Below are 25610 nucleotides of genomic sequence, written 5' to 3' on the forward strand. Positions count from 1 at the left end.
GCTTAAGGACAATGCTTGCTTCAAAAAAAAAAAAAGAAGTAAGTTGCTCCTTTAAAACATAATGGCCCCACAGACAAATCAGAGATCCATCGGCGAAGAAAGGCACTAAATAATTTATAGCTTTAATCTGCTCACTGAGGTGTGTGGTCTTTGACAGTAATTATAAATGCAGGGAGAAATTATAGCTGAATACTTTAACTGCATTAGGAGTCATCTGATGAACAACGTGATTGCCTGCTCATTTCCAACAATAGGGGGCAAGTTGGTGTCACAGCATTCAAATCACCACAGTGCCCATGTGCTTTTTCCCATTTACCATCAAATGTCAGTTGCCTGTTATAAAATAGAGATTTGATGGGTGGAGGTAATTGAGGACTTGATTGCTTGAAAAAAAAAGATGAATTGCATAAAATGTTTATGAATTTAGGAGGCAATTATTTTTAATAGCCTTGAAATAATAGAGCTGGAGGAAATATGTTTAATTGTTATGATACCATCTTGCGGCAGCATTCACAGGAAAGCAATAAAGTCTGACAACAAGATCTTTGAAGTGTATCTAAAAGTCATAAGGTAACAAATGAGTGTGGCGTGCTCTATAGTGTCGTGATGTTGTTCTTTGTCGTGTATAGGTTCTGTGTGGCCTGCGAAGATTTCAATGAATGTTTCACAGTATTTTACAGGTCCACACATTCAGCTGATACAGTATGAATAACCGGAAAGGCTTTATTGTGTGAATTATATTATTATTGTGAATCATATCAGCTGATTATTATGTGTAAAAGTAGGAAAATAATCAAATTAAGGGAGCCAAAAAATACAAGGCAATCAAATGTTAACTCTTTATTTGAATAAGTAAAAAAAGGTGCAGGTATCACAGGTATCATCTGCCTTTTTGTTATCCTTGTTGCATGAAACACGTTTTTTTTTTCCTTCTAAAATATATTTACATGTGAAAGAGCCTTATTTTGAAACTGTCTAATTTATTTTTGAGTCATGTACAGGATCCGAGTCTAAACTGGTGATTAAATTTTTATTAAAGTGCTTTTCCCCCCCTCGTCTATCGTTGCAACACGAAACATCTTTACATAGCAATACACTGTACAGGTCTGCATGAGTGTGATCGCGTTATCAGGCTACCTGCTTCAACAACTGCACGTCTGTGCGGCTGCACTGTATCACAGAGGTTGTAAAGTACAGTTAGTCATTATTTTGTCTTTGAAATACAATTGAAACTTGACATATCATACAAATAAATAGTAGTCATAGCCAGGGCTATTGCATGCAAACATCAGCAATAATGTTTCTTCAAGCAGTAATACATTTCATTACTGGTGATGCATTTGAGCAGGGTGCAAAAGTATCTCTTAGTGTTTCCTTACACAAATTCTAACCAGTGTGTCTTTGCTGTAATCCATTAATTTTTTTTTAAGTCGTTACAATGCACACTACACAATGATAATTGAAAAATGGTTGAAATATCTGACCCGTGTATTGAAATAAAAAGGCAAGAAAAAGGAAAAAAAAAAGGTGATGGTAATATGAAAAACTACTCCTTGTCCATTTCCACATATTGTGAATGGTTGTCAGGGGATTTGCTGTGAGTTTTACTCAAATGGAGTTTGACTGCATGATTACTTGCAAATGTCCGACAGCAGAGCTTGCATTTGAATTTTGAGTCGATGTCCTCCTCCGCGACTAGAGCCTCTGTGGCTCTGACGCTGAGGGCCTTCGACAGTTCTGGCTCCTCTACCTTCGTCTGATGCTCTACCGGCATTTTGCACATGTCTTTGATTTGGAACCCGAGATGGGATTCCAGATGGGAAATGAATGCGGTGGGTGACCTAAACTGGGAAGCGCAGTCATTGCAGTAGAAGACTGGGTGGCCCGTGTCCATGTTCTTCAGGAATTTGGTCCCTCCCGTTTTCCGCAGCTGGTACTTTACATTTGCTAACCAATGGCTTATGGTAGTCATGGACAGGCCAGTGAATTTGGAGATGTGCATCCGCTCCTGAGGGCCGAGGTCCGAGAGCAAATACTTTCCTTCAGAGGTCTGGAAGAGGCTGGAGGCAAACTGAGCTTGCAGGATGAGAAGATGGCGCGGATTCCAGTTTGACTGTCTACCTTTACGCTTGTGGACGGAGTACACCTCCGCTGAGACATCTTCGAAGCGCCTGACATCCGATTCCAGTTTCATAGATGGAATCCTTGATGGTATTGATGGTTTTGGAGTGGTGGCTTTCGGAAGCACTTTAACCATATCGGCGATATCAGACAGAGCATATTTCTGTGGCATCGGTGCGGAGGGCTGCATTAGCAGGGAGCTCGCCTTGTTGTGTTTAGATTTCGTCAGATCTATTGGCTGGTCATCGTTAACAAAGAGAAAGGGGTTATCAGGCTTATTTCTTACAGGATTTCTGAGCATTAAAGCCGACTTCTCGCTGCTACGATTAATGTCTGCAAACATAGACTGTGTGTGAGCCGATAGTTTATCTACTCTTGAGTTATTGGGCTTATTTGCTTTCCCCAGATGATTGTTCAGAACTGACTGCAGTGCACTAAGAGGGTTTATGCCAAGTATATCCGGAGTGTCACAGAGAGGCTCTGAAGTAGTGCTGCGTCCATTGCTGGCAGTGGGGCTCGGTGTCTTGCCTCTGTCGGAGAAATCTGGGCTCAACTTTCCTTTGATCGCTTCACTCCCTTCATTCACACAGTCTGTATCAAGCTTTGAAGAGGAAGAGGAATCGTCCTGACAATCGCTGTCATCATTCTCCACCAGATCAAACTTAATATTCTGACTTTCTTTACCATCGCTAATGCCAACCTTTTCTTTTTTGATGTCCACAGTTTGATGCTGTCCCTGGGGAGCCTCAACTCCCACAGCACTGTGGTATAACTTCCCCTTTGGGGCAATCGGTCTCAGCTTGTGGTTGAACGTCTGCTTTAGCTGAGTAGGTGGAGATGCTGAGAGAGGGGCGCTTTTGATGATGCCAGAGAGCTGATAGGCAGCATGAATGCTTGGGTAGGCACTCCAGCTCGGTGTCCCTGTTTGAGCTTTATTTATGGCAGAGGCCACTGTGTTGGCTAAAGATTTAAGAATGTCCCCTCCTCCACCTGAGTCCTGTTCAAGATCCTCCTCACGTAGATAAGGGTACTTAAAAGTCCCATTGCCGGCCTTTTGATCCTCACTCTCTTGCTTGTCATCTTTAGTATCACTTTCTTCCATTTTGTCTGAAGTACCTTCCCCCTGGCTATCCTTCTCACAGTTCCCTGGGGAAGGATTTTTTGGAGACGCTTTTTCTCCTTCAGTGTCACTGACAGCAGGCTCAGCCAAACCCTGGATCTTCTCTATGGCCAAGGGGTCAAGGGCTAACTGTTTGCCCTTTTTAGAAGCTGAGTTTGTAACTTTGATGAAGTGTCCAGTAACCATCATATGTGTGGTCAGTTGCTGAAGGGTGTCATGGGAGCTTCCACACTCCATGCATTTCAGAATCTGAGATTTGCACGTCTCAAACTGCCAGGTGTAACTCGCTCCATTCTGATATCCATATCGATTGTTGTTGGCGTTTGCAATGCTGGCAGCTCGTTGTGCCTCAGTGTAGCCAGACACACCAGTCGTGGAGTCAGGGGAGCAGGGCCTCGTTTCGAAAGCCCGTTTCTTTGCTGGTGGCAGTAATTTGGGTGTGATTACTGGGATCGGCTCTTTTAAAGGCACTTTTTGGTAATGCTTAGTTTTAATCATATGGACGCTCAAATCCTGGAGCGAGTCAAAAGAATGGCCACAAAACATGCACTTCAAAACTTTCTGCGCATCCTCCTTCCCTTCCATGTCTTGCAAATTTCGTTTCCTAGATTTGGAGGACGAGGCAGAGGAATTACTCTGTTTGCTGTGGTTGTTGTCTTGGTAGTGCCCGCTCTTGTTCATGTGAACTGTCAGCTCAACCAGAGTGTCATAAGCAGCGCTGCAGTCCTTGCAGCGAAATCGGCTGGCTCCCGTGAACACCGAGCCACAAGGTTTGGTGGTTTGCCTGTAGAGGTGCACAGAGCTAAAGAGGTTGGGTTTGGTTGCAGGCTTTGGGGATAGTGTCTGCTGCAAGGTCTTAGAGAGCGCGTCCTGGTGCCAGTCGAACTCACTCTTGGTGCTTCCATTGGTGCTGTCACAGTTGGCTTTGCTGGTGTTTTTGCCAATTTTCAAGTTCATTCCTATCCCCGTCCAATAAGAATCCGCGAGAAAGTTTGCATAGGCCGCCCTCATTTTCTCTAAGCTGCTGCCCGTCTCTTCTTTATGCTTGGAGGTGCTGCTTTCTTCGTCTCGCTGGCTCTCAGGTGGCGATGAGGTTTTGAAGTCTGAGAGCCTGTCACTGCTGTCGCTAAGGCGCGATTCCAACTCTGCCTCTTGATTGGAAAGGACACTAATGGGAGAGTTCTGGTTGCTGTAAGTGTTAGTGCTCTTGTTGTCGAGCTCTCTGTCCTCAGACACTTTGGGGCTGGTCTTCTCCGAGCATTCCTCTTCAGTCTGAGTGTCGTTATCTCCGTCTTCTTCAGCGATGGAATCCTGAAGAGCGGCATCTTCATCGGGCACGTACACTAAAAAAGCAAGAGAGATATAACATTAAAAACACACTGTGAAACAACAGTTTCGTTAATTTATAATTTCTAAACAATCTATACAGTGAAAGCAAAAGTCATTCCAGAAAGCATAATGGCGATTGCCTTGTGCCTTGGGAGGCGGCTGAGTATAGGTGGACATAATGTTTCTGCTAACAGACTGCTGCTGGTGTAACAGCACCATTTGATTCACGACAGGCCATTGACTTAGCGCTGTGTCCAAGCTTTCCCTGGCCTCAAGTTGAGATGTTTACAACAATCATTGGCCACTGAGTGACAAAAGGAAATTGATTCTTCTGGGGCTTGTTGAGTGTTATTGCAAATGACCTATTCCACGGTGATTATAGATGCCTCAAAACTGCAATGAAAATGTAAGCCTGCTGTTCTGGATAACATCTTAGACTCCCTGAAGCCACTTGTGAGGAATGGCTTAACATAAACTGAGATATTATAACATCCCTCAGTGATTTAGAAATAAATTAAAAGCCATAGCTGAGAAAAATGAGACTATTCGGAATATTCTTTCAGCATTCTGTAATTTGACATCGGGCAACTGATTTTGTTGATAGCAAAAATAAAAGTATATTGTAAATACGGACACTGGTCCCGATGCAAATGTTGATCACGCTGGTGGAAAAAGTGATTCAATTATCAGTGCTAAAACCAGACAATTATACAAAATTTCAAAAGATTACTGGCAATCTGTCAAGTCATTATATTTTCCCTGACAGTCTCATAAACAGCAATTACTTCTTTCATTATTCACCTGTTCATTCTCTCAACTCATAGAGCACAAACATTATTGCTTCAATTAACAGATAATTAAACAACAGTATTTCTAATTGACACATTTCCCATCATCCAATTAGTGGAAACTCTGACTCAGCACAGAGCCGTGGCTGCAGGGTCTGCGTGGCATATGAAGACGGCTACAGAAGATTATTACAACCTTTCTGACAATAACTGTTTCTGATTATTTTAAATCTAACTACCCGGCAACCCACGCCAACAATATCGCAAACAAAGTAAATGCAGTTTGTCAGAGTTGTCACACATCTGAGATATTTTCCACCTCGTAGTCGTGCTGGAAAATGTGCATTTTGGGAGAGACGCGGCAGATGTGCTCCGAGTTAAATATGAATAGGACATAACAGCCCTGTCCAGGCACTTATGCATTTCATGTGGTTAATATTTCTGTTCTGAATAAAGGGGCACTCCATGAGGGGATGACTGAAGCCGAGCACTCAGAAGTCCCACACTGGGCAGCCCATAGAATGTCTTCGTCTTCTCTGCCTTCTGAAAGTACGACTTTTTTATTATCAATATTTCACAAGTGCCTCAAGAGAAACCCGGGAGATGAACTGCTTGCTAGCTAATGGATGGAGATGGAGATGGGATTCGGACTTTCAAAACAAACATCGAGCACAGGGCCTGGCGAACAAGAGCCTGTACACACACACACACACACACAGACTCAAGAGCCCCTATGTGCTGTGACCTTGATCTACCGCAAGAGAAATGTTTTGATTGGCCAGCCGAGGTCTGTGATGGCCTCCGAAACACCCTTGATGCTAAGGGAGAGAGTTGTCAAGAGCACAGAGGTATGTTTTATTTATAGTCTTATATATAGTATTCACAGTGAAGGAGAACACCAATGGCTTTGACAAGCAGCCAGTTGATGTCATCTCTCTTCAAAGTCATCACTAAAGCTGAAAGTATAGCAAGAATGTTCACCAAAGTGGGGAGAACAGTATTTTCCAGTCTGGTGGTGGTTAAAGGAAAATTGTTCACTCCTTGATCAGACCATAATTTACAGTGCAGGCCATTTTCTGCACATCTCCTGTGCCTAGAAATTTACTGCCCTCTTAGTAAAATAATTGTGCATTTGACAAAGAAGGGATAAACACTGGGTTCCTGGAAATACGACAAAGCTATACCGACTTTAATGTGAATGTTTGTCCTCATCTTAGTATTTGAGGATGAAATTGACAGAGATTAACAGCTGCCCTTCCTGCTGTTGTATGCCTTTCTATCAGATGCCCCCAGTAGCAGACATCCTGAGGCACCAATTAACCTTCTAGAGGGGATCATTCCAAGATACCCACATGTCTAACTCCGCTTCTCACACCATTTGTAACTGTGCTTTGCCAGCTCTTGATCTACCACAGAACTGCTGCCATGCCAAGCTGCATTACTCTTTAATCCAAGAGCACACTCAAGGACAATGTGAAAACAACCAAACACCTACAAGAGTGATCATTGTATTGTGACATGTTTGTCAAGTGATACGCTTCATAAAGCAGCACTGTTCAAAGCATAAGCACTAAGTTGTGTATCATCTTGTAAAACAATAGTGAACAGCTATTTCTAGTTCTTGGGCACAGTTCTTGTTTTTTCATAAATCAGAAAGAATAAGAAATGCTGGCTTTGAAAATGTTGTCTCGGAGTCCGAACGAGGCAACTCGTAGCCCAGCTAGCCTTAGAAAACAAGAGGCTGGCATGCCTTGCTTGAGATTTAGCATGTCATAAACTGCTGTAAAGCCTCCAATCTGTGTCACTACAAATTTATATCTTCAGACAGAGATATGCAAAGGTCAAAAAACCTGAGGTGTCCATCATAAATCAGACGGTTGAAGTGTTTATAACCTTTATCCGTTAGAACAGACTCTTGGCATAGCGAGGCTGGGATTTACAGAAGCGGCAGCCTGTTTCTGAGCCAAAAGCTTTTTCCCCATACATCCAGAGAAAAACAGCTAACTGCACAGAAAATAATAGATTATATTTACTGCTACCTTCATGGTGGCATGCTGTCCAACAGGGCCGGTGTTAAAAGCGTACATGAGATTATATTTACAACTCAACTTTTCAGCATTAGTATCTTCATCGAGCGAAATCCCCTCTCCCAGAGGAAGTGAGTCTATTCAAAATGCGTCAGTCATTGTAGAAATGTATGTGACAGCTGTAAAAGGGCATTCTGTTTCCGATATTAACATGCCAGGAGAAACTTTTGTAATGGTGAGAACATCAACATTTATCCCTTGGAAGGTCAACATTTCCTTCATTAATCTGACAAGCCACAGAGAGTTAGCAGCCCGAGGAGCTTAGCTAATGGACAGCTGCAATACCCATCGCAGGACTTTGTGAGTATCCGAGGTAACACTATCTTCAGAGAAGATTGGGTAATTCATAGGTGCCAGTGACAGGTCTGCACGTCTGCGCCACTTTCCCCAGTGCTCCCCGGTTGTCTCAAGCTACAGTTTTTGCTGCTCGCAAATCAATATCTCTTTTTACTTCTCATTGATTGCATAGCGGTGGGACCAACCTAAGCAGGACTGTTATGACATTTCTAGATTTCCCCCTGTCCTTGGAACAATCAATTACACGCGCATGGCAATCAAAACCTCTTTGCAAAATGAACCTGCTCCATGACATTTTCATCTCCCGGATTTATGCCACGTGAAGAGAAAAAAAAAGGGAAGAGAGAGAAGGAGATAGAGAGAGGCCTGCTGGATCGGCAGAGCACACAGTAACAACGCAGGTCAGGACTGAAGCTTCTCTCCGGGTCGTCTGTAAATGTAGTACTATGTATCTGTTTCCACTTTGTGCTTTCACTCACATCTAAGCAATGTACTCAGTTAACTGTAGCTTTACGTGGCGCAGCACTTAGTCACCGTCTGCTCATCTGTTGTTATAAATAGGTGGGAAATGTCACTCAGAAAGTACTTGCTGTACAAAACATAATTGCAAACAAAGTTGTGAAGTTTTTTCCTCTTTGTCAATGTTGGAAACAGCATGATGTGTTTATAAAAGTCACCACGATGCGATTTCTTCAGTGAGCTATCATTAGAATGAGACGCGCACATGCCACAAGGTTTAATATTTGACAGTGATATCTGACAAACTCGGTGAGAAGTGCACGTCAAGATCAAACAGATACATTGTCAGACATCCTGATGATAGTCCTGATGACACATCTGAAGTTAATTCTGAACTGAATCACATGAGAAACGGCGAAGACCTAATTCTGAGCCCCGAAGCCATCTGTAAAGATCTGTAAACACCTCTCTCTTCATTGTTCCCTGTCAGGAAACAGTCTCCCTGAGCCCAAGGACACTGCAGAGTAAAGAGAGAACAATCACACGCAGCCTGCTCCCTTTGACAAAATTTGTCTGGAGGTTAATTGATATCACAGAATGAAACCGTTTTTGAGTTGCTTTTAAATCAGAATGTGTCATTAGATCCTGTCTGACCTATTATTTAGTTTGAGCACTTTTGTGTTAAATGATTCCAACGATGCAGTTAACAGACTTGGAAACTCTGCAGACAGACTGAGTCTTTATCGTGTTGTATTTAGCTGCAAACAGTTATTAAGAATACTGCAAAAAAAATATAAAAGACTAGATAATGTGAAGTGGCTTTAAAAGCAGCCACGAGTCCCTGCAAAGTAGTTTTGCTGGATCTTTCTCAGGCTTTGTCTAGAAATCCATGAGACAGAAACACTGTTGTTAATTTTTGTATGCATGAAGGAGATGTAACTTAAAGCGCATTACGTACTTGACTAAACACAAGCTATTCATGCAGATAAATGCCTTGCTTTCATCCACCCTCAACTTTAATATTTAATAGTCTAATATAATCAAATAAAAACTGGAAGCTCAAAAAAGACACGGACAACTTGAGGACAGATTGTGAACACAACAAATGGCACAATGTGCTCAGATGGACCCGGAGCCAGATTAATATGATAGGATCGCAAATATGACACCATATCCTGCCATCTGGCTGTTCATTTGGGCAAAAATGATCACAATAATTATGGCAATTAATCAAAAATGTTTTCACAACCAACATTCTGTTAACTAAAAACACAGAGAACTTTGGAATGCACAATCGCTAATAAACACACACACACTCACGCGCACAAGTCGCACAGCTTTCGAGCATGTTTAGTTTGAGTTATGGGACATTTTTATGTAATGACACAAATGTGGGAGTTAGTAAAAGTCTGTTCCTGCATGTTGCATGGATGCTAATCATGGTATTTACTGAGCCACATCAGATTGCAATGTCTAACTCCAGGAGCCCCTTCTCAACATGAAGTCACTGCTCCTTTTGATGCCTACTAGAAGCTTCTGCTCTGAGATGCATCAGTCGGCCGGCTGCCTAATTGGAAGTGAGCGGTGGGAGAGCATTGCAATCTGCACTCCAGCACCCAAGTCATCGCTTTGAACGTGCCACAGCCGCCACATTATATGATGCTGCCTGGTGTTGCGTCTCACCAAAGGGTCCCCTGTCAGCACCAGAGGAGACAATTATACATATAATGTTTCCTTCCTGTCTCGTAGGATTTTTTAAACACTGACGGCACAAAGCCAGGTGCTGTATGCACATATGATAACAACTGGAATTTTGAATGTGTCAGGCAGCCTGAATTTTGGAAATAGTTTTCAGTCTCTTCAATATTACCAGTTCTAATGCACTGCTAATAAGCATTGATCCGAATCTGTTTAACACAGCTTTCCACTGGTCTCTGGTTCAGTATGAGCTGTACTCATACTGTGTATCTAAATGCATTTAAGAATAATCCAAAAACATATAAATCTCTAATGCTGACCTTTCTATTTTTCACATATGTCGTATTTTGTAGCACAGCATCGATACATTTTCTTAAGTAAATTATGTGAACGGTTCTTCCTCCACTAAAACGACTGAATTTCATTAAAACGAGGGGGCAGATTTTTAAAAATCCATAACATTTACTTGGCTAGCTGTAATTAAGAAGAGCTGGGAAAAAAGCGAGTTAATGCTTTAAATTACTGGCTGCTGAATAAACAGTAATGAGGTATTTTGTGTAGCTAGCAGCACAACCAGAATCCGCAGTCTCTCGCTAACAGGTATATATAAAAAATTCAAGAACATGTATAAGCTTACAACTGAAGAGGCTTAAAAGCCTCTGCGTATATTTGCCAGATTATGGATGATCTTTTCTGCCCTAACTGATAAAGTTCCAGTTGGTGGAGCAGAAGCGGGGCTGCTTCAGCTCCAGTGTGTTTTCCACTAGCGGGAGGGGAGCAGCCTCGCGCCGCTCTGTCACTTGGTTTCTGAAGAGCCCGTGACACGGCTCTCCAGGAGCAACATGATGAGGTCTGATGGTTCCTTTCTGCAGAATAGCAGTTTACCCCTCATTCACCCTTATCAGAGAGTGAACCCATCATCTTACAGTACGCCACTCAAACCGCTTCGCATATTGGAGCTGACCAGTCGAGCAAACAGGGCGGTACTAATAAAAGACCATCTTGCTTCGGTTCAAATTTCCCTGATTGAATGTCAGTCAGGAATGTTTGCGTGGCAGCGGGGAGGAAAGTGGGCCATCGTTTAAAGGACCACTGCCTTGAACACATAAGGCCTTTGTTCGAGTTTTATGAGATACTGAGTGAAAGGTATGATGGCCTGCAGTCACCTAACGTGCTGTTTGTTTTTCATGCTCACTAGCCTGACTAAATAAAGAGGGTTTCAATTCCAATTCAATCATTTTCTGATGTTTTAGGAGCATTTTGTTATTTTGCATCTGAGTGGCGACATCCCGGATGCAATTATCCTTATTATTGAATTGAACTTTTATTTCCTTGTGATCGTGTTATTTCATAATATAATACTAGAGCATCAAAAACCAGTGGCAAGTCTTTTTGGACGCTGTTCCATTTAGTTTTCCCTCGAGAGCAGTAGATGCATATACAGCGCATACAGTCCCCGCATCATAAACTTTGCATGAACCCTAAACACTGGCCCTCCCAAACAGCAACAGCCCTCCATCAAGGTCAGGCCTTGATGAATCTGATAGTGCAGCTGGAAGAGACTGTGTGTATTCTATTAAAACAATCTGCATTTCACTAACTCCTCCCGCCCGCTCTGTCCCTGTATAGATCTTTCATTAGATTCTGGATGGGCTCCAGCCAAAGCTTTTCTTGTACAAGCAGTTTTATGCCGTTTTCAGCAAAGGGAGGCATTTTTTTACATTCCAAGTTCATTAATAGTAGATTGCCACTTTTTCCCTTCATTAAATACAATGAGGCTACAGAGTGAATTTGCAGCTGAAGCATGGTACTGTCAGTTTCTAGTGGGACCAAAGGCTGCTTCATGGCAAGCATAAAGGGAGAGAAGCAAGGCAGCCAAACCTGGAGCTCCGTGGGACAAGACAAGCAGCAGTAAGAGAGGCAGAAATGCTTCAAAACAGCCCGCTCCCTCCTATTCAGATTCATTTTAATGGCAAATTTGTTGTCAAGTGTCCTCCACAAAATGATTAGGGCCCGCTGTTTTCTGAAAAGTGCAAACTTCTGGATTTGCCTGGTGCGCATTGTCACTTTGACAGCCCATTCGGAGAACAATGGCTGCCCAAATAGTGAAATGTGTTGGCACCCAATAGTTGAAAGTTTCCCCTCAAAACAGGCTTTCTGCTGTTTGTGGGTATTCTGCTGTGTTGATATCTAGATGTTGATTAGAATGAAAAAAGAAGCCAGTGAATCGGGCTCCCCAGAGCAGGCACATCAACCATTGTAAGAGATTGACAGTCACTCCATTGAGCCAATTATTTCTGTTCATAAGACCTGTTTCTATAAAAACTGGTTAAAGACTACAGTCATTGTGAGAGTGTCTGAATTAAGCTACTGGTAGAATTTACAGAAAACCAACAGCATTTTAATAGCTGGACTAAGGGTGCTTTTACTGCACGAAATAATTACAGACATAATATTGTTTCCATTAACTGTTAGACTTTTCCGAATGAAAGCATAAATGGCAAATTCATCCACAATGAAGGAAACATAATAAAGCCAGGCGCAGCGCCCTATACGTGCGCGAAATACGTTCATTGATAAAACACTCCAAACATATCAAAGCTGTTCAAATATTGCCACTGGAAAAGTCGGTGCAACAAAAATATTTTCTCTGCGCTATATCCTCATTTAGCCTACGAGTCAGCGGCATGACATTTCTAAGGTGTTCGGCTATAATGGAGGAGGAGTAGGTGCCGACTGCAAGACGAGTGCAGAGCCTTTTTATTCATTGCATGGGAGAAAGTGGTTAATTTATTGAAAAGAAGGTAGGCGGACGAAGCAGCGGCACGGAACTGATACCCTGCGTGGCTGTAGGTTGTGCACCGAGGGGGGAGGAGAAAGGAGTGGGAAAAGGGGGAGAAAAAAAAGGAGGTTGAGGGAGGCGGAGACCAGAGCGACAGAGGAACGGTTAATGGAAATGAGTGACAGGCTTTCAGAATGATTTACAACGGGTGGCGCTGCGGCAGAGCCAGCGCTTGATGGATGATCCTGAAAGACGGAGACGAACCATAAATCATGTCTTTGAATCATTGACAGAGATAAAGGAGGGGGAGAAAAAGCAATGGCATTGACGTTCATTCTTCCAATAATGTACATTGACGAGTTACACTACGGAGCCTTAATTAAAAAGTGAACACGGGTCTTCTCCCTCTCTCAGCTCCCCCTCACCCAGCCTCCCCCCGGCTATGCTCCTCTACCCCTCTTTTCTCTATTGCGATATCAATGGTAATTAAAGATGCAGCATCCCCGGCCCCCGTCCCATAGCCACTTCCTCCAGCTTCCCACAGCAGCCAGATTAGATAAGTGCTCTGCTAAAAGATAATGTCACCCCTCAACAAATATCAATATGTGTCTGGCCCATTTGTTTCTACATCTGTAAACACACACTGAGATGAGGGGGATGTGGGGGAGAAAGAGGGTTCTTATCCGGCGCCCCCACCAAACAGCCGTGTTTCTTAAAAGACAAAAATGAACAAAAGCTAACCACCAGTAATTGCATACACTGCTACTGTGTCGGTTTTAGCGTATAAAAGTCTTATTACCCAAAAACACTGAATCCATCTTCCCAGCATCCCACTCTTAAACATTGTGTAGCTCTGTCTTGAGTGCAGATGGCACTTTGATAAGCAGGAGGAGCCCTGTAAGAGCAGAGAGCCTGAATGAGTGGCATTCCACATCAGCTGAGCTCCCTTAAAGTGCACACAATAGAGCAATGAGGTGAAAGTAATCCTAAACATCTGTCTTATGTGTTCTACACGCACTGGCTGTTTGTTCAAGTTCTAGGAAAGACATTAGCGAGGGGGGCAGAGAGAGAGCGAGAGACGGAGAGAGAGGAGGATATATCAATTCATGCACTAGTTCTCCAAAGGGATTAAGCCGGGCCCCTGTTGTCTGTCCTCTCGCTGCTCTGGCAAACAAAATGGAGAAGACTGCCCCACTAATGCAAATACCCTCTTTCGTGACATACTGTAGCGAGCATGTGCCTGCTACAAATTAATACTTACAACTACACCATAACGCCGCGATCGTCGTTAATTATTCAGGCTTATTATAACCCAGTTTAGGTTAGCGCATTGTAAAGCTGCTAATAATCACGAGTGTTTCTGAGGCAGTGTGAGAAGAGACGGCGCGGCTGGCCTAGTCCGCTGTCCCCAGATCAGGGGGCAGCCGGTCAGCCCAGTGCATATAGGGATATTCAGCAGCAAACACTGAAAGACACACAAAGCTGTCACTCTCTCCCTCTCTATCCCCGTCCTGCTGTGAGAAGACATTTTGGCAAGCCAAAATGGAAATGAATACACAATGGTCATCTAACATTGAAAAGCTGTGGCAATAATATTGGTCCAGCAGAAAAGGGTGCCCTGCCCAGTGCGCTCGAGTGCGCGTGTTCATGTATATGCGCACATTTATGAATGATTCATGCAGCGGCTCAACACAAAAGCTCGCGCTCCGGCTTCGCACGATTTGAGAATCATTTTCATTTGAAGGCTTGAGATTGTTCATATCATGTTTGATCGCATCCCTGCATCAAAACACAGTTTGATGGACAAGAGAAATAATTACTTGTCATTCACGTGTCGGGGGTTTCTCTTCTCTCCTCTTTTGTTGCTGTTAAACATGTTCCTCTGTTAAACACTTTTTCCTCCACCAAACTCCAAAACAGTCTGACTCAACTTTCAAGTTGCGCTCCGAAATGGAAATGAAACAATTTCATTACATTTACAAAAGAAGAAAATAAATCTCCACTTTTCTGAAAACTGACTGTTCGGCTGAATGAATCAAATGGATTGAGCATAATGAACTTCTTGGAGTCTGTGTCATTAATGGCCGATAGCTCTCTCTGATCTTAAACGGTCTTAAAAGATGATCCATACAGTAATGAAGCCAGCTCTGCTGCTGGCCTGCTGCCTAAAATGGGACATAATCAAAGTCGCAGGGGATAAGCTGGGGCTACTGTTACCACATAACATCCCTCCTCGTCCCCATTGTATGTTTTTTTAAAGACTGAGATCTGTTTGTCATTACACTGTAAATTCTGAATAGTAAATATTCAAATTCATTGCATGTGTTTCAAGGCCGGCAGCTGGGACTAGAGAGCAGCAGGAAGGCTTATAACCTACTGGGTCTTTTGGAAAAGCAGCATGCACTGTCCAAGGCCCAGCCTCCTCCTGACTCTTCTGCCTGGACCACCCTGCTCGCTGCGTTACACTACATGACAGGACGATGCTGCTCAGTCCTTGGACCCATCGCATTGTTTTTCTTGGACCATAGTGAAAGCAAATAGCAGCTAAAGGGCCCCGGCGCTCGCAGTAAAAACCAAAAACCCATGCAGTCATTCATCAAAGCCCAGACAACTCGCTGCTCCCCCACCAACTACCAACCCCCCCAAGGCACGACCATCTCCCCCCACTCTGGGTTTTAACTAGGACTCCAAATAATTCCAGAAATGACAAATGATACTTATATCTCTGGCCTGTGCCGAATCAATAAGCATGCAGAACAACTATCCATCTTGAGAGGTATCGACATACGCGGCTCGACATTGGCTGAGAAGCGCTTGGTGGCTTTATCCAGGATTGGAATGGGAGGGACGGAGGAAAGCGGCACGCTCATTTTTAAATTACAATAAACCACCCACCACTGTTAACAATCAAAAATCTATTAGAGGAAGCGCAGCATCTCTTCGAAAATCACCAAGAAGGAGGATACGTCCTAACGGTGACCGTTTGTGAAAATATGCATGACCTTGTGAACTGGGACGAGGGTTATTCTGACAGGCACACCTGCACATGTTTACATGGCGCTTGTGTGCTGGGTATGAGCTGATGGGTGGCGATACGGCCCCTTTCTGGTCCCCCGGCTGGATCGGAGCAGCTGACAGATAGCACTTCAGAGCAGCTTTAGCTGCAGCTCCCCTTGAGGGGCTGTGATTGATGACTCGCACTGCCACCTAGATCCATTTTCTCCTCCAATCTGACTCCTCACAGGTAAAGTGGAGGCCTGCTTCTTTCTCACTCAGTCTCCCTCTCCTTCTCTCTCGAGATGAGTGGGCTCATTTTCGCAAAGGAGTTTACCAACAGAGCGATTAGAAAACATCTACTTTGAAGAAATTAAAAACAGAATTGTACAGAGGAAATAATTTGAGCTAAATGCCTCGCAAAGTCATTTTGATCCTGCACATTAGAGATCAGAAAAGTTAAGGAGAAAAAAAGAAAAACTATGAGATGTTTGCAGGCATAATGTCATTAGCAGGGGAAATGTTAAGACCCAGGACCCCTGCAGGTCTGAAGGCATTTAAGAACAGTTAGCTTAGCCATCTGGTAGACAATTACACAGGAACAAACACACCGCCTCAGCAAATAAAGCTTGGCTCATCAATCACAAGAATGGCCAGAACTTGGCCTGTTATTCCCTCTGATTTAATAACCCGGTGAACTGCAGTGCTATCCAGCACCAGTCTTCAAGTCAACTGAACAACATTTCAACATGAACCAACAGCAGTAGGTCGTGAAAAAGCTTCAATTGGAAGTGCGAGCAACCTCGCAGAGGTGGCAAATTATTAATTTCATTTTAAATTTGCAATTAAAAATGTAGAAATATTTCAGAGCTTGGAATGTAAGGAAACTAAAAAAAAAATGAAATTGTGTCTCATTTCTAATTTGCACCGGGCTCTGAATATAAACGGGAGTGAAAAAGAAGTGCAAGGTTAAAAGTAAAAACATTTAAAACTGTCGCTGTTTCCAGTTTGAAGTAGTTTACTTAATTAACATTTGCCCCATGCTTTTAATTGCAATAACGCTCCCCCGTGGGACCTGCATGTGGATTGTGTGGTAATTGCAGTTGTTGATATGAGATGGTGACACAATGTCACGTCTATTTCTGAAAATTACCGAACAAAAAGGAGGATGATGCACAGCCACTAAATAAACCTCTAAATTCACTAACGAGGGGATTTTATCAACTTGAGACACAACGGTGAGGAACTACTGACCCAGAAGAAGGATTCAAAAACAGACGAGCGCTGTGCTGGTCTGTGCTCCACTGTGGTGAATGAAAGAGATCCCCAAGCATAAAAAGGCTAAGAATGCGCCTGAATTTCACCTGGATGCGGGTCAGTCTTTGTCAGTTTCACCAGGGTGTTTTCTGAGCCAAGAACATATTCATCTGTGTTTCTGGGTTGTGGCCTAGACGGCCTGTGTGGGAGAAAAGAAGTAGGCCACCGCTGCGGTCTCCGATTCTCCTCAGTACACGCGTCACCTGCCAGCTCATGTGGCCCAGCTGAGATGTGAACAGGTCTGGCAAGAACCAAATGTTTTCATTTACCTCAGGGGCATCTACACTCTTCTTTAGCAGGCGGTGGCAGGCTAACATGTCAAGATATTGGCCCGGGACTCAGGGCCTCTGGGAGGGGTCATGCACTCAGAGCTTGGGTTCAGAAAACATCAAAATATTACCCTCCGCAAGGCGGAAGGCAGTCCAGACCTCTGCATTGAATAAAGCTGCAGCTTTAAAGGTAAAGATTACAAAATAGCATCGATATCAGAGGTGTTTTTCAATGGAGTTTATCTTTATCTACACAAAGACAGACCAAAGGCAGCTTTGAATCGTTTTGTTTTATAGCAGATACAAACACCTCGAAACCTGAAAATGTACTTCATTACACCTCTACACTCAGATTTGATATGTGTTCACGTTGTTTGATGGATCCACATTCTACTGGGCAGCAGGGGGTGGCGGTGCTTCTCAGGCTAACCTCAACACGTCTATTTCTAGCTGAGGACTTGCTGACAGCACATTTAACTTTGTGATCTGCACATGAGAGACAGCTAACAGTTGCTGACAGCTGAAACACACCAAGAACCATTTCCCTATACAATACCTTATTGACACTTTTCATGTGATGAGGACTTCAACTAACTTTCAGAACAAAAAAAAAAACCCAAGAATGGTGGGTGCAAAAATATCATAAAGGAGAGGTTGATTTCTGGGCAGCTTATGGAAACCAGTAGCTCCTTTGGGGAGGGATGGGGGCAGCGGCTGTCTATAGAAGCCTGATTTATGATCTGCTCAGTTTTGCATGTGTGTTCACAGGTTTCTGGGAGTTACACTCAATTAGAGCAGCAGGGGTTGGGAGTATGTTTTTCAGAGGATAAGTTAAAGCTTGACACGTTTATTTCTGCCAGTGCAGCTGAAGAGCTGGTGACAGCCTTATCAAAAGTCGTTTTCTTTGATCACCCAGCTCAAAATGTGGGAAATAGTAACCGTCCCTGACAAGTGAAGAGAAAAATCCAAAGGAACACAAAATGTTTATAAAGCACAATCTTAAATACCAGTCAACAGAACCTGAAGGAGGAAGAAAATAACTGTATGGTGAAGATGAAAATGTCATCACTTAGCAGGACAACAAGAAGCTGACAAATGCAGTGCTAATCAAATTTGTAAATTCAAATTAGCTTAAATATAATTCTTGCAAAGTGGGAGCACGAAGCTGCATCAAACCAAAGACTGAAGAGTGACTTAATGGATTCAGCAGGACAAAATCCCCAATTACAAGTTAAATGCCATGTCCCTTCACAATTTATATAAAACCAGTAAATCTTATTTTTGAGACTTTTAATGACTGAGCCAGCCAGTGAAACAGGGGAACAAAGTAGCTGTGCAAAGGAGTTACTCATATCCCTGTTGAAAAACTCCTCCGTTTAATGATTCACCGCTAAGGAGAGTCCACACACTTCCAGAAGAATTCAAATCCCTTTTCCCACAGCCTCTTTCAGTCCGTATGATAAATGACACCCGTCATTCCGCCGTTGCCAAACAGCACAGAGGGGAATTGTACTGATATATGATTCACAAGAACAGGAAATAAACTCTGCCTTTCTCTGTAGCTCTCCCTCTTGCCAAGTAGGACGGACCTGGACAGTGTCAAGGATCTCATGGTGGAGGCAGTGGGAAGGCTGACGGCACTGAAACCCAAAAAGGGAATAGACAGTGGGTTTCCAAAATGAACTCTCCCCTCTCTCAAAAACGCTGGAGCTTCTGATGACTGATGAAAGGCACATGAGCCACGGCATTGAAATAACAGCGGCATCTATGGGAACCAGCTTCCATATATGTGTACATATATAGAAATTAAACAGAGGGTACATTAAAGTCTGCAATTACCAAAGAGGGGAAAAATATAGACTGAGCAACCTCCTTCTGCCCCCAATTACAATACAGCAAGTGAGGCTAATTACTGCGCCTTGATTATTTCAGATTTCTGAGTGAGCGAGGATGACAACGGCTTAGAGAGATGGGGTGCAAGTTCAGATAAGGCTGCTGTACATGTATATATAAATATAAGATACATCATATAGATAGATTACTTTAAAACTAAAAACATTAGGCTAATTAAATACTTTCCACTGCCTGTTCCGGTAATAGCGAATGAAGCTGTTACACCAAGTTGGTGTTCTTCTGTCAGAGACAGAAGGAGAGGCACATCCTGCTGCTGTGCGGCTGCTCGCCTTCAGGCTAGTCCCTTCAGGCCAGCGCTCAGCAGTAGGCCTCCCACTTGGGCTCAGAGCGCAGGGATGTGCCCAGGGCCAGGACCAGCAGCACTCAATCACCCAGACAGCGACATCCTTTCGCCATCACCATCAGAGAGGCCCCATTGGGGTGGGTTGAGGGGGGGGGGCTGGGGTTGGGGGAGATATTTATGGGCAGAGCGTTCACACATACACTGCGATTCCGCTGATATACTGTCGGCTGGACTGCGGGACGGAGCCATATAGTTCATCTCCTCCTCATTTTTAGCCCCTAACCAGACCCCTGTAAGTGCTCCTCTGAGCTTTACAGGTTAGGCCTGATGCACGAAGCAGACAACGGCCGCTACACTCTATGTAAATCAAGCCCTCCAATGTGCAACCGGAGTTAGAAGCCAGTTATCGGATCTCATTATAAGGCATTGCTTTGTTTTGAAAATGTGAACCAAATGACCGAAATAAGTTGCAGCAGGGAGGCAAAGCTATGCCCAAGCTGCAGGATTTTGGAACTATTTGTTACTGAAGACACTTTTGAGTGAAGCCCTATATGATGAGCAGCATATGTTTACCTAGGAGGTGCATTTTAATGCCTCTTTACCTTTGATTTCAGAGCAGAATAATTACAGAGGAAGCCATGTAAAACCCTGTGGCAGATTAGGGAAGTGAGTTGGAAATGGGTTCAAATTGTCGTTCCGAAGTAAAGAGGCTACTTTGCACCACAAGGGGTTCCTTTCCTCAGGCAGGCCAGGGGATTAAAAGAAGCCATAAAAGGTCTCTGTAATGGCATCAGTAATGTCTTGCTGCCATTAAAAACGGTGAGAAAAACATCTGCTTTGCATTTTTCACTCCCCTGCTACTCATTTGTCTTTCAAACTATCTGAGAGAGTGCCTCGGTTTCACCGTGCTCATATTTCTTCAGAATAAGGTTATTTTACTGACTTCATCCGACGAGTGTTTGCCTTAAATCAGGGCTCTATTTTCAAATGCCAAAACAACGGCAAACTGGCAGAGGTCACATGTTGTGAAAGATTGTGTTTTCTATACCATAAATTTGCAATCTGGCATCCCCAGATTGTGTCAATTTGATCGCAAACAGCAAGATTTTTAGCGCTGTAATGTTTGCTTTGTCTTCAACTTCAACCAAAAGACACATTTCAACACCGTCTTTATTCACACCCACATAATAGATCACATAATAGGAGCCAGATTATAGTAAACACCTTGATTGCTTTACGGCTAGCCCCTAACCATTAGCGATGCACTGTATCCTCCTTCACTGGGCTTCTGGGAAGCCTGGGCCCTGCAGTAATCTTTTCTCTGCTAACCCTTTAATAAACCATAGCCTGCTTCATTAGCTTCCCCTCACAGAGTGATTGATCGGTGCCAGTCACAGAAACCCCATCCCTGCTCTGCCTACCTCTCCCCAACCAACTAAATAAGGCACTTTTTTCAGTCAGCTACCACCCATCACACTATTAAAGGAGAGTATTCAGCGTGAGCCAAAGAGGGAGTGGCATCAGCCGCGGATGGCAATGCAACAGTGTTCCTTTTGTTCAAAGGCTGGGTCAAAATCAATTTATGGGATGCACTATACTGGGCTCAGTATATTAGATTCTTATGGGTTCAGGTTCTGTCTCCACACGTGAAACGAAAAAAGGAAGAAGGAAGAAAAGAGATTCGGTGAATTTTCAACAATGAGCTGTTCACATTACACTGACAAAATGCATTAAGAATGCAGCCTGATGGAGGGGGAAAAAATTAAATGGGATTAAAGGTGCAGTTTATAGACAGAATGACTCATTATTTTGTCTATTGCTTAACAAGTCTCACATTATTTAATTACATTCAGTGTGATTCTATTTCACTCACTTCAAGAAGTCATTTTTAGGATAAATATAGAGACGGAACACTGAAAATCACATCTATCAGACAAGTTTGAACAAAATTTGATCACGTCCTTAAATTACACATTAGATCACATATTATATCACTTGAGAAGGAAATCAGTAAAGTGAGCCCTTAATGGCAACATAAGAAACTGCACTTGAATACTAATTCAAAGCAAATTGTCCATCTGATAAAATGCACCACACACCACATGCTTATCCAGATAGCCACTGAGCAAGATCCATTTGCAAGAAGACAAACAATGCAACATTTATTGAGTTAGGATACAACTAAAGTAAATGTAAAACCCAACCAGAGGGAAGAAAAAACATGTAAGTGTATGATAAGAGCGGATAATAGAGCATTACTGTTATAATGACATATCATTTCCCTGCCCCCCCATTAGGAGCTGGACTCTGTTTTTTTCTTTTTGCTTTAGTAATACAGACAATGTATGTGCTTTGTGATCCCTCACCGCTCTACAGTGGAGGGATAGAGAGATACCGAGGTGCTAGATGCTGCTCAGCTGCAGTGATAAAGTCAGTAATATCACTATCTCGCCCTCCTCTCTCAAGAATTGCTATAAACCTATTTCGAAAATTGCACCCATATATTCAGCGAAGACAGTGAGCTCATCCCGGTGACAGTGCAAACTTTTAGGCTGAATTATGCCCGTGTCATTCAGAGGGGTTTATCAACGAGGGTCAATAACTCAGAGACCCAAATCTGAGATAGGCCAGCCCAGTGCCTCTTCCCCTAAACTACAGGCAGCTGGTGTGCTGCCACGGAACAGCCTGCTGCTATTGCTCAGGACACAAGATGGTGCCCAGTCGCACTACTACAGCACTTGAAGCTCTACAACTCCAGCACAAACAGACACGGGAACACAATGTGAAATACGGGGAGTCATTACAGCTGAGACAAAAAAAAACTGTAACAGACTAAGGCTGCACGACGGTGAATCTATTTGTTAAACTGCTTTGGTTAAGTGATCAATTATTCAAAATTCAAATAGCATTAGAGTAACAGCTGAAAATCACAGCAGGGGGATTTTTTTAAAATGTTTTGCTTAACGAATCTATTAATATAATTATAGTTTATTTCTGATCATCAAATAATCAACTAATTGCAAAAAAAACCCGTTTTTTTTCCAACTAATTCCAAGTAGAGTTAATAAGGTCTGTAATTTATTTAAATAAACAACAAACATATTGACTTTTTACATCCAATTTTCACATCTATATATAATTATTCACTAAGCGTAGCCTACACTCAGATAATGTTTAACTGGATTAACCAATTAAAGTATTTTGGTGAAGTTTTGGAAGATGTGACACATACTTACATATATATGAGTTAATGAGCTGCTATTGTAGCTGGCAGCAGCAAAATAAAAAAAGCACCGAACAGACTCGTGTGCAGACAATCAACGATCACACCAGGCTCACATGAAGTGTATGGATGTGTAATGTCACTTGACAGTTGACACATAAAAAAATTTAACTAACTCTGTTGCCTTTAGGCAAGAGAAAAAGAAATCAAGATCTTGGTAAATAAAATTTAAAAATTTTAACAGGTTCTGAGGCCTTTTTAAGGGAAATGAATAAATTGTTTCATAACCTGCAGACACCCTAATTCATAATGCACCGAATGTGTAAGGAAAATAAATCCAGGACTTGTTTTCTTGTTACAAACAGTCTGTGCAGTATGTGCCTTTCTTTTTATTTTCACAAGAAATGCAGATGTCGGTCATGAGACATGAGAAGCGTTTAACTTTGCTCTTTCTTAAATGACCTTAACAACCACAATGACTCAACGCTGACAAACACTGAAGATGCAGACAAACGTTTCTGCTTTTCTAAAGGAAATCTCGTGGCACATTTGCTCCAAACCTCGGCTTTATCACTACTATACTAAAACAGAAATACACAACGCCATTTTGCACCATCCTAGGCTCAAAACACATTTCACCCTGACACTTATCTGCAATTAGCCATGTTAGATGTTTGTCATGTGCAAACACTTAGCAGAATTTGACATTCATTTGATTCTAATGGGCTTTTCAGTAGGGGTTTCTGCCTGTAGGATGTTGCAGTGCAAAAGCCTGAATGTTTGCAAAAAAAACATTTGTCACTTGAGGACAGAGTAAATTGGTAACATTTATTGTTAAAACAGACACTTTATATTTTCCTCAGTAGGATAGACTGGATTGCAGTGTTCTTTTAAATTGAGAGCTTTTCAGTAGGACTTTTTACCCCTGCTTTGTCTGTAGTCTGAAGGGTGATATCACCTGCAGCTGTTTACAATTAGCTGAATTGTGTCCCTTTGCAGCGCTTAAGTTTTACTCACCCTCTTTAAAAGCTGTATTTTCCAGATGGCCTAACATTAAGTTCCTTTATAGATATATATATATGTGTGTGTAATCCTGGAGCAACTTGACCTGCACAGCCTAGAGTAAGAATTTTATTAATGTAAAGAAATGTGGAAAAAGTTAACCCATTTAAAACAGTTTAATTGGCTCTGACCGCTCAAACACTCTAACAAAAGTGCAGCCTCCGCAGCCACACAAAGTGTATTAACTTTCTGAAAAGGCATTATATAAATGCACAGGTGACACCACGTCCACCAAAATATAACCTGCACTCATGGTGAAAGAGGCACCGGCTGCAATACACAAACTACTTTGCTGCACCAGTCAGCATTAAAAGTGTGTTTGGGTCAGAGTGATACATGCCCACACTCTCTCTGCGTAGAGTTGAAGCTGCACCATAAAAGAAACCGAGGTCTATCAGACACCCACAGCCACAAGCTATTTTGCATCTTGCAGACCTCAGATGACAGACCGTTGCATGAGTTTCCACACGCTTACTGTAGAGAGGGATAATTCTGTTATCATATGTGGCCCAGATTTGAAGCCAAACAATACGGATGAAGTTCTGAGCGCTCTAAATTCACTAGTGAAAACCATCAAGTGCCATCTTTGAGAGTGAGCTGTCGCGGTGACGACACGAGACAAAACGGCAAGTCTTCAGATTCAATTTTGTAATAATAATTCTTTTTTTTCTTTTTTTTAAATGTCTGAAAACAGCTTTTCGTGATTAATAATTTATTACGGTCGACTTCCTGTGTTTGGTACAAATCTCAGATTTGTTATTAGGAGCTAGAATCTCACCTCGTATTTCAAGCAAAACACAGTGCTGTTTTTCTTTGCTGTTAAATACAGGGAAACACAAACACAGCATTCTGGGTATAAGTATAAACTCCATGAATGGTGTGTGGGATGCTTGCGAACTGCATATACACACTGCTGCATACGCCTGTAGGGCAGGAGTGCATTCCAGTGTGTGGAGCGCTCTTTATCCAGCCAGAGGTGGAGATGATCCTCTCTCACAGTGGGACCTTTCCTTTGTGTACATGTGTGTTTAGGGTTGTCTCGGCAACTGAAAGCCCGCTCCTTCATTGGGCAAGGCCTCCCCACCCTGAGCACTGTTGTGCATAGCGGAGGGCAGGATCCTGCTAGTGGAGCTAATAGTCTACCTGAGGTTTAGTTAAGTAGGCGCATGTGTGTGTTGAGTATATATGGCATCATCAAAGCATGCCAATAATTACAGAGTTGGGTTATTACTGTACGCGACTGTTATTTTCATTAACATTCATTTCCTGTCTCCGGTAAGAGTAAATACCCACCCACCAGCTTAATCACAGGTTTATTTCAAACCAGTGCAGTTATCTCCATGATAGCATCCAGCACTCATAACTTAGGAGTGAATGAAATGTTCATTTTATGAGAAACAGACCTATGGAAAAGACAGGTAAATACAGCTTACAGTGAAATTGGAGTAATTGAGCCTAACTACGAGCTAGATTTATAACAAAATGGATTATAGTACTGATGCACACTAAAGTTTTAAGGAATCGTATTACAATAACATTAACAACCCTGGGACTTCCTTTTTTTTTGATATGGCATGATACTAATAACATGGAACTGGCCATGTCCAAATGGGAGCATGTTTGCAGGTCTTTGCAGATTTACGTCGCATTAAAATGCAGGCAACCTTGGCAGGAAATAAGAGATGGGAAAAAAGCCAGCCTTTCATCATTTTCCCCAAATCAGAGGAGGAAATGAATATGGATGCCCTCAGGCATGAGGGGAAGGAAATTCAGGGGCTGATGAGGTCCCTAAAGGATGCGTCTGGACAGTACCGGAACTTTTCAGCTGGGTCACTGCCAGGGTGTGAGGGCTGCCATGAAGCATGTA

At 42.7% G+C, this 25610-nt stretch overlaps 1 protein-coding gene across 1 annotated transcript in view; it reads right to left on the reverse strand.

The window, feature by feature from the left end:
• Positions 1-831: 831 nt before the first annotated feature.
• Positions 832-25610, reverse strand: part of tshz2 (teashirt zinc finger homeobox 2) — a 39302-nt gene continuing 14523 nt past the window's right edge. Inside the window, exon 3 of the mRNA XM_086277609.1 lies at positions 832-4584. Within this exon, the coding sequence (XP_086133735.1) occupies positions 1547-4584 (3038 nt within the window). The 3' untranslated portion in view covers positions 832-1546. The remainder of the gene's footprint in view (positions 4585-25610) is intronic.

This window comes from Aulonocara sp. 'chitande type north' Nkhata Bay, linkage group LG20, assembly GCF_057382095.1.
Source record: "Aulonocara sp. 'chitande type north' Nkhata Bay isolate Kocher_YH1m ecotype deep benthic linkage group LG20, A_spYH_male_GT1.1, whole genome shotgun sequence".
Classification (NCBI taxonomy): Eukaryota; Metazoa; Chordata; class Actinopteri; order Cichliformes; family Cichlidae; genus Aulonocara; species Aulonocara sp. 'chitande type north' Nkhata Bay.